At 38.2% G+C, this 9823-nt stretch overlaps 1 protein-coding gene across 1 annotated transcript; it reads right to left on the reverse strand.

Moving 5' to 3' along the window:
• Nucleotides 1-2284: 2284 nt before the first annotated feature.
• Nucleotides 2285-3223, reverse strand: LOC103292391 (olfactory receptor 6C2-like). The gene has a single exon (XM_008148588.2). It carries the CDS (start codon nucleotides 3221-3223, stop codon nucleotides 2285-2287), a length of 939 nt encoding a protein of 312 aa, XP_008146810.2.
• Between the last annotated feature and the right edge of the window lie 6600 nt (nucleotides 3224-9823).

Consider the following 9823-nt stretch of genomic DNA (forward strand, 5'->3'; position numbering starts at 1 on the left):
CCTTCCCTCTGCCAGAGCCCAAAGTGAGTGACTGTGAATGGATTTTTATGCACTGCCTTTTTAAGAGCCATCTCTTCCTGGTGGTGGCAGAAGCCTTTAAGAGCCATCTTTCATAGCCAGATGCTATGTACTTTCTGGCTCTGGTGCTCTGGGCTGGGGAGTCTGGCTTGGGATTTAGACCCCCAGTTCTCATGGTGAACACCCCGCAGCTGACATATACCTCCGGAACCTCAGCTGCCACCTGTGGGAGCCCTGCCAATCCTCTTGCTCCTTCACACTTCCTATCAGTCTCCCTGTGGCTTCTTCTATAAGTCCATGGTTACAAGGCTTCTCTGCAGCTCTTCTTCAGGATGATTTTTCTATAATTTAGTTTGGTCCTGAGAGGTGGTGAGTGTAGCTTCTACCTAATCTGCTGCCATCTTGGATCTCAAAATGTTTTGAGTATATTTAATTATAAAACCAATTTTGATTCCTGAGTGTGTGTGGCTGAAAGCTGTAGCTACCAGCCCTGGCAGAAGAGCTTCTTTGAGGGCAGAGTGAATGACTTGAATCATTATCATTAAATGAAGTCCATAGTTTATTCAGATTTCTGTAGTTTTCACCTAATCTCTCTCCCTCTCCCCCCACCGCCCCCTATTCCACAATCCCCTGTAGGATACCACATTACATTTAGTTGTCTTGGGTTGGGACCAAGGAGGATCATATAACCAAGGTAGGTGCCCTTGACCTGCATGGAACCCGGGATCTTTTGGTCTGCAAGCCGATGCTCTATCCACCGAGCCAAACCCACCAAGGCATGACTTATGGCTATTGATGTTGACCTTGATTGCCTGATTGAGATAATGTTTGTCAGTTTCTCCTCTGTAAAGTTTCCCCTTCTTTTGGATGGAGTGTCTACATAAATTATTTAGAATACTTCTACACAGGAGCTTTCTCTCTTCTCTCTCATTTTTTAATTTAAAAAATCATTTATTTATATCAGTATGGGCTCTAGGAGTTTAGAAATTTTAAATGAAAAAAGAAGAAATGCCTTGGAGAGTAGAGTCCTACTTTCCCTGAATACTTGTGAAGTCTAAAAGATGACTGTACTTATATTTTAGCCATTATCTTATAGGAACAACTGAAAATATGATAAAAATAAAAGGTACACTCAAGTAACTAGATGATGTTAATAGACATAGGTAATAGTTGCATATGTACTGTAAAAGCACACAATTTTACTTTCACAGTTATAAAATATGAAAACAATAAAATGACTTTTTAACTATTTAATGGCAAGAATTTCAATTATTTGGTCCAAGGTTCCTACATGACTATTACCCATTTTTCCACCTCTCTCCCTCTTTTCTAAGTTTATCTTTTTTTTCCACACTATATCTGGGTTTGATCTTCAGCCATCAAATGCCTCTCAGGATGTCTTTCCCAAATTATGAGCTCTTTTGATATTTTGATTAATTCTCTTAATCTCTAACATTCTTCTTAAATCAAGAAACAATGTAAGTCTGAATATTGGAGAACTTATTTAACCAAGATTTAGTCATTCTACCCCTAAATTCAGGCTTATTCTCCTTGAGTCTATGACTTGGCACCATCGATGTTAATGTTAGTGGAAGGTATCCAGCACTTGGAAGTCCTGTTTTTTTTTTCTTCTCATATTTCACATGCAGTAGTCTTCCAGAAAGGCCAATAGAAACACTTTTCTTTTTTTTTTTGGTGTGGGTAAATTGGCTTAAAGAAAAAAATATAATTATTTTCACTGATTTTGAAATTGCCCTATTAACATCTTCTCATTCCTGAAAAATGGACATTTTAAAATGAGAAGAAGAGCTCTGGAATGCACACTTTCCTTTGAGATCACTTTTAAAGCTTCAGTAAAGAATCTTCCGTTACTTTTGTGTAATCAGAGGCTCGATATTAAAGTATTCTCAACAAGTGAGAAATGGTCTCTGGGCATTTATACTCCACATCAGGAGAAGGCTTTATGGCCAGACAAACAACTTTATTTATTTGCATTTTCTTTTTATGACACTGAGTATGTTGAGAATCTAGTCTCTGAAATGTGCATTTATTGAAGAAACCATTCAGAATGAAATAAACTTAAAGAAAAGAGAAATAAAGAGCTTGATTTTGGCTTTTGCATTCTAAGAGACAAAGGTTCCTGGGAGCAGAACAGCTCGATGAATCTCAGAATAAGAAGAAACCATTTATTTGGCAAATTAATGAATGTCACTCATAGGTTAGATTTAAACTTAATTTAATAACCTCTAAAAACATTAATCGTCTCTTACTTCTTTGTGAGAAATACAATCCATTTCACTGTGTCCTTGAAGGCGTCTTTCACTTGTTTGTTTCGAAGGGTGTAAATGAATGGGTTAAGCAAAGGGGCAACTGAAGTGGTGAGCACAGACACCACTTTGTTTGTGGCCACTCCTTCCTTCGCTGAAGGTTTGATGTAGATGAAGATGCAGCTGCCATAGGTGAGGGAAACCACAATCATGTGGGAAGAGCAGGTGGAAAAGGCCTTTTTCCTTTGTTGGGCAGAAGGGAACCTTAGAATGGTCCTGATGATGTATGTGTAGGAAAGTACTACACACACTAAGGTAATAATGAGTGTCAGCACGGCAAAACTCAAAACAACTCTCTCTATTAACGCTGTGTCCGAACAGGTTATTTGTAAAATAGGAGATGTATCACAGCCAAAATGATCAATCACATTCGAATCGCAGAATTCCAGCTGGAGGCCCAAGCTTAGAGGTGGGAGGATAATCAACAGGCCAGCAAACCAACAGCAGAGAACGAGTGTAGTGCAGACTCTGTTGTTCATGATGGTTGTGTAATGCAGGGGCTTACAAATGGCCACGTAACGGTCATAGGACATGGCGGCAAGGAGAAAAAATTCTGTTGCTCCAAAGAGGACAACAAAAAATATTTGGGTGGCACAAGCATTGTAGGTGATATTATTATCTCCAGTTATCATAGTATACAGGAATCTGGGAATACAGACGGTGGTGAAGGAAACTTCTAAGAAAGAGAAATTCCGGAGGAAAAAGTACATGGGAGTTTTAAGATGGGAATCCAAAAGTGTGAGGGTGATGATGGTGAGGTTCCCAGACACACTCAACATGTAGGTGAGAAACAAAAATACAAAAAGCAGAACTTGCAGTTTTGGGTCATCTGTCAGTCCCAGCAAGATGAATGTGGTTATTGCTGTATAATTTTTCATCCCTGCCTTGTGCCACGTCAAATGTAATTCCACCTGAAGAGAGAAGTGTCATAAGAAGTTGGCAGCGGAATGTAAATGAAAACTCACCAACAAGCTAGATCACTTTATTCTTTTGCTTACTAAGCAATTTTTTAATATAGTGCCCTTGACATCGTACTGAGTCATATATAGGAAATATCTAATATAGATCTAATGCTTATAATTCTCTGATTAGAAAGCACATGTACAAAGATGTCAATTAAAAACAATACAAAACAAAAAAACATAAATCACCAGTCTGTTTTGCAATTCTTCAACAATATTGCCTTGTAGTACAGATTTTATTTGTCTTTATCATGAAAGAAATAGTCATTTTTGAAGTTTTTTCCCCCCATCCTTGTTTTTCTTTGTTTTTCCACACCATACTGAAATGTTCCATTTTCAAAACCAAGAACGATCTGTTAATGAGTATTTTTGTGTTTCAAATAAAACTTTTTTAGAGCAATATTAGGATCACAGGAAAATTGAGGGGAAGATACCGAGAGTTCCCCTGTACCTCCCGCTGTCACACATGCACAGCCTTCCCCACTAGCAATGGGCTCCTGCTATGTGGTCCACTTGTTCCAACTAATAAACCTACATGGACGCACCAAAGTCCATAGTTTACATTATGGTTTACTCTTGGTGTTGTACATTCTATGGGATTGGACAAAGTTTTAATTAGTATTTTACGTTAATCATATTATGTTGTTATGCTAAATGTTAACAGCAGCACATTCATTTGAAAGTGTTAGTTCTACTCTCTGTAATTCAAATTATCTCTAGATTGAGAGATAAAAAGATTACAATACAGATATACCTATGTTTTTTTTAGCCTATATTTAGGCAAATGAAAGTATGCCTAAGCCAGTTGTGGGACTGCTTACCCAGTGGGTTTCCTGAAGTGGTATAAAGAATTGTTCTGAAACCTGGATATAAACCACAATTAGTCCTGTTCTGGAGCTTTGGGTCATGGACGGAGCCCAGAGAGACTGATCTGTGGCTTTGCTTTCTTTGGCAATCTGGTCAATCCTGTGCTTTTCGCAGCACTCAGCCATCAGAATCTGTCTCAGGATATATCTTAGTGACTTCTTTGAATAATTGCTACTGCTCCCCTCCTCGATTCAACTCTCCCCACTAATTTACCAACCAGCTATGTTCTCTGAGTTAAGAAAACAACAACACAGTTTTATTCATTTCAGAGAGAGGAAGGGAGAGGGAGAGAGACAGAAATATCATTGAGAGAGAATCGTCGTCAGGCTGCCTCCTGCATGACCCCTGTTGGGGATCAAGCCTGCAACTCTGGCATGTGCCCTGACTGGGAATTGAGCCGTTACCTTCTAGTTCATGGGTTGATGCTCAAACACTGAGCCACCCTGGCAGGGCTGTTCTCTGAGTTTTGATATGGTAACTTGCTGAAGCAACATCCATCCAAATGGACACACCTGAGCCAATCTTTGCAAACAAATTATAAAGGACCCTATTGTATTTTTTGGTATTCTCATTGCATATATCGCTGTCCATTTCAGTGCTTCCCAGGAGTTTTAAGCCTCCCTGGTACTCTAAGTTACATTTTTTTCAGGAATCCCATAGAGGCTCAGGAAATTCCCCCCTCTTTCATGTCAAAACTTACCCTCATTGAGATTCATATTTCAAGCAACTACTCTCAGGTATCCATCTGTAAAAGAAGACCTGGTAAGTGCATTCTCACTGGGCATATCAGTAGTTCATAATAACTCAATCTATTGGCCTATAATATGTCTCTGTGTTTTATTAGGGAGGATTAACGGTAAAACAGGAAAATTTAGGCATAACTCAAGGGTTTATAGGAAAACACTACACACTTCTACATATCAGGCAAAACTAATCTCTTATGTGTATAAGCAATTGTACCCAATGTGTGTGTTATATAAAATGTAAAAAATACATTAGGGTACTCTTATTTTTTATTGCTCAAGTAAATAATCTACATTTATTCATTAAAATATTTAAAAAGCACCTATTATTTAAAAAACATAATATCAGTAATCCCACATATAGTTTCACTCATATGTGGGATTATAAAACTGAAAGCAACAAATGAACAAATAAACAAACAAACACAAACTCATAGACTCAGACAACAGTAATTACCAGAGGGAAGCGGGGTATGGGGGTAGTAAAGGGGGTCATATATATGGTGACAGAAGATGATTTGACTTTGGGTCAAATCACAGTGCAATATGAAGATCATGTGTCATAGGAATGTGCACTTGAAACCTATATAATCTTACTAACCAAGTCGCCCAATAAATTTAATAAAAAGAAAAAAAAAAAACCAAAAGCTTTCAGGCTATACCAGTAGGAAATGATATTTCATTTTAGTGCATGTTCAGTGACATGGTAACACAAGAAAACAGTGAAAATGCAACTTTGAACTTGGGATAACTGCTTCAAGATTACTCCTCGGCAATCATTCTTAGTTATCTTAGTAGCTGTTCATATTTTCCTACATTCACTCAGTGTCTCTCGGTTCTTTTTACTAAAGTTGTCAATGTCATCTGTCACCACAAGCTGAGTTGGCAAAGTGCATTGCTCAGAGGTCACAGATATGATTTTGGAACAGAGAAAACCTTCCCTTAGCTCCTGGGTAAAACGCTTACCATATACTTCTCAGGGGAAGACTCTGATAGACCAAATTAAATGATAGGTCAGGTTTATGCCTGCACTCCTAATTTCCCTCTCTCCTATTGTAGAAGAATTAAATCCTTGTACTGGCTACTGGCATTGTTAACTCCAGCTCCCCCTGTCCTATGATGTTCCTAGAATCTAAAATTACCCCCTGCTTCTCTTATCAAAACTCTTGTTCTTCTGTATTGGTAGGAAAGACCGGTGAACTCAACCATTATAGCATTTTGGAGATCATGAATTTAATGTTTTAAAATGGCTAATGTGATGTGTGTGAACCTTTATCAGCATCGTGCTTTAATCCATGAAGCTTGTTAAATAAACACTCCTTGTAGTAATAGAATTAAGCCTGTGGTGGCAGCTCCTTTGGATAGATAAAACTGCTTCAGACGAATTCAAACAACTTCAAAGAAATTGCTGGCCTTTACCAGCAACCATAGTGACGTTCTCTCTTATTTTGGGAAAGTTTTCCTGGGAGAATGAGTTATTTATTTATTTTGAGATTGGATCAATAAAAGTTTGAAACAATTTCATTACGTAAATAACAAATTTCACCACCTCCCTCCTATAAGTAGTGTTAATTAACATTTTAATTAACATTCATAGGTAGGCCTTGATGATTTAACCTGTGCACAACTACCTACTCTTGCTGCAGGTTAGGGAGCTGGGTGAGTGATTGAGATTCATTTCTTCCTTTCATTGATTTCCTATTGAGTTAATTAAAATATATTTGAGACACTCTGACCTCACCTTTGTTTGGAACAAGCCTCATTCCGTCTTCATTTGGGACAGACTGCCTGTGGACTGGATAGTAGAGATTTAAGAAGAATGAATGCTGTGCCCCCAATGCCCTACTCCCTGAAAAAAAAAAAGGCAAAAAGGACGTAAATAGCAGATGGAAAATAAGATGAGGTTCCCCGTTAGATAATTTATAAGCTGATATCATTTTACTTCTAGGACACCAGTGGATATTATTAGGTGGTGATGTCTTTCCCATCACCTTTTATTATTCTTTTTTTTTCCAATTTTTTTTATTAAGGTATTATATGTGTACATATTTTACCATTGCCACCCCCCACCCCATCACCTTTTATTATTCTGTCTCATCTTCCTCAACTCATAGTTATAACTGGCTCTTTCAAAGGCTAAAGTGACTATGGCAGCAAATTCTAATTTTATGTTCCCTGAGATAACAACATATCAGAATGATTGTTAAATCCTTTTCTTTAGTGCCAATTATAATGAACTGAATTCCGGATTTTAAAACTGACTGTATTCATCCTCTGCCTATGTTTAGAGAATTAGGAAAAATATGTCTCGACAACAATATACTTACTTTTCTTTAAAAAAATACATTTTTTATTGATTTCAGAGAGGAAGGGAGAGGGAGAGAGAGATAGAAACATCAATGATGAGAGAAGATAATGGATCGGCAGTCTCCCACACACCGCACACTAAGGAACTGGCCTGCAACCTGGGCATGTGCTCTACTGGGAATCGCACCATGACCTCTTGGTTCATAGGTCAACGCTCAACCACTGAGCCACGCCAGCTGGGCTATATACTTACTTTTCTGACAGTTTTGTACGAGGCCCTTGATGGAACCACAATTTGAGGAACATTCAATTTGTGAGTTTTATGTGTACTTCTGCTCCTGATCTCACATTCCACCTATTTCCACACCCAGTCTCACCCTCCACACAAGCATATTTGTGTGTGTATGTGTGAGTGAGTGTGTGTGTGTGTGCATGTGCATATGAGACAGAACTCTTCTAGATTTGTATATATCTGATATAATTAAGCCCAGTCTCAGCCTCCTCTTCCATCACTGAGTCTAAATGCCATTTGTTACTAGATTTCTCAGTTACTCTGTTCAAAGGAAGGAAAGAGTGGTGCAGAGATAAGGAAGGTTTCTCTCTAGTTTTGTCAGAGGGGCATCTCTGAATTTCCTGGGCAGAGGCAGGCTTTCCTGCAAATTGTATAACAACAACATTTCTTTTATATGTTTAGTCTGCTACCAATGCACAGGGAACATGGGAGTGAACAACCAAATAGTCCTTGGTGACCCCGTTTCAAAAGTTACTAATGAACTGACGGTAGTTTAATCAGCAGTGTAAAAACACACGTAGCAATGGGAACAAGGTCCTCAGAGACATGGAAGGTGAGCTGGCATTATCTGAATTCCATTTTGATTTCTTGGTTGAATCTTTATAATTCTCCTAGAATTAGACACTCTATTTGGCACTTTATACATATATTATTTATCTTTGATGTAAATCTTAGGTAAATTAAAAAAAAAAAAAGACCCCAAACTATATTCATTTTACAGATGAGGAAACTGAGAAGCAGAGGAATGACTGGACAGAATGCTCTTTGGAGTGGTGCACGTTTTGAACAAAAATTGACCTGAACACAAAAGTCCTGATTCTTTCTCCATTCTACCCTAGCTACTTGTCCCAATATTTAAGAGGCTTACCAGCACTCAAATAGAAAATGGTTTCATTTACATGTTGGTCTAAAGAACAAAATAAACAAATAAACAAAATAGAAACAGACTTAGAGAATTGATTGATGTTTGCCAGAAGGGAGGGGGCTGGGTGAAAGAGGTGAAGATTAAGAAGTATAAATTGGTAGTTACAAAATAGTCAAGGGGATGTAAAAGGCAGAGGGAATATAGTCAATAATCCTATATAGTAAAAGGCTAATATGCAAATTGTCCCCTTGGGAGTTTGACCAACTGGGAGTTTGACCGCTTGCTATGATGTGTGCTGACCACCAGAGGGCGGCGCAGAACGAATGAAGGCCCTGGCCGACAGCCAGAAGGCCCTGATCAGCCCTGATCACTGGCCAGGCCTAGGGACCCTACCCATGTACGAATTTCATGCACTGGGCCTCTAGTGTTATGATAACGATGTATGATGCCAGTTAGGTACTGGAAATATCAAGGAGAACACTATGTAAATATGATTGTCTAACCCACTAAACTATATACCTGAAACCAATACAAAATAAAATTGAAAGAAAAAAAATTTCAACTAGATGCTCTTCCAGTGCTACCTGGCCTGTGTTTTCATCCTGTCTCCTTCTACTTATGACTTTACCTAGACAATGAAACCACTTTTGGTATTTGAAGCAATGGAGAGTTTTGCATCATAAGCACTGAATAAAAAATTGCCTGGTTCCAGGATGTTTCCCTGGACAGGAATATGACTTATGACTGTCCAATGACCCTGAAAAAAACCTTTTCTTTGACTATCTGCTGTTATTTCTGGATATTCTTACTCTGCTGCTTATCTTGATACTGGTGTCAAATGATAGAGCAGAGGGTGATCCTACCTTTTCTGAAGCAGGTGCCTCTGTTGTCCCTGCACTCTGTCCACTCACTACTCTACTGAGGTTTCTCACACTGACTAGCAATGCTACATCAAACCTTTTTGTCATTCCCTATTGGCAGAAAGTGATTGATAATTTTTCCTGGCTGGGGGGTAGTCTGGGGAGGAAGAAGATATCTCTATATATTTACAGTGAATTTTTGAAGAACATCCTCATGGGCTATGACAGAGACTGGTAATTTCCTGTCTGGTATTTTTCTTTCCTTGTCCATAGCAACTGAATCCCAGTTTTATACTTAGTGCAAAGTGCCCAGGTAAAAATTTACCCAGCCTCCTTTACAAATGATATGGGTGTGTGACTAAGATATGTTACAGTTACTTAAATCACTATTATTAGTAGAGAGCCATAAATTTCCTTAAAAATACTGCTTTTGTTGCATCTCACAAATTATTATATTTTCTTCCAATTATGGTGTTTCTCGGTGAAATTTAATTTTTTAAAAAGAATTTATTTATATTATTTTATACTGAATTTATTGGGGGTGACATTGGTTAATAAAACTGTATAGGTTTCAGGTGTACA

The sequence above is a fragment of the Eptesicus fuscus genome, chromosome 7 (assembly GCF_027574615.1).
Source record: "Eptesicus fuscus isolate TK198812 chromosome 7, DD_ASM_mEF_20220401, whole genome shotgun sequence".
Lineage (NCBI taxonomy): Eukaryota > Metazoa > Chordata > Mammalia > Chiroptera > Vespertilionidae > Eptesicus > Eptesicus fuscus.

What these genes read in the sequence shown, in the direction of transcription:
- LOC103292391 (XM_008148588.2), bottom strand. Translation starts at nt 3,223, where the DNA reads ATGAAAAATTATACAGCAATAACCACATTCATCTTGCTGGGACTGACA.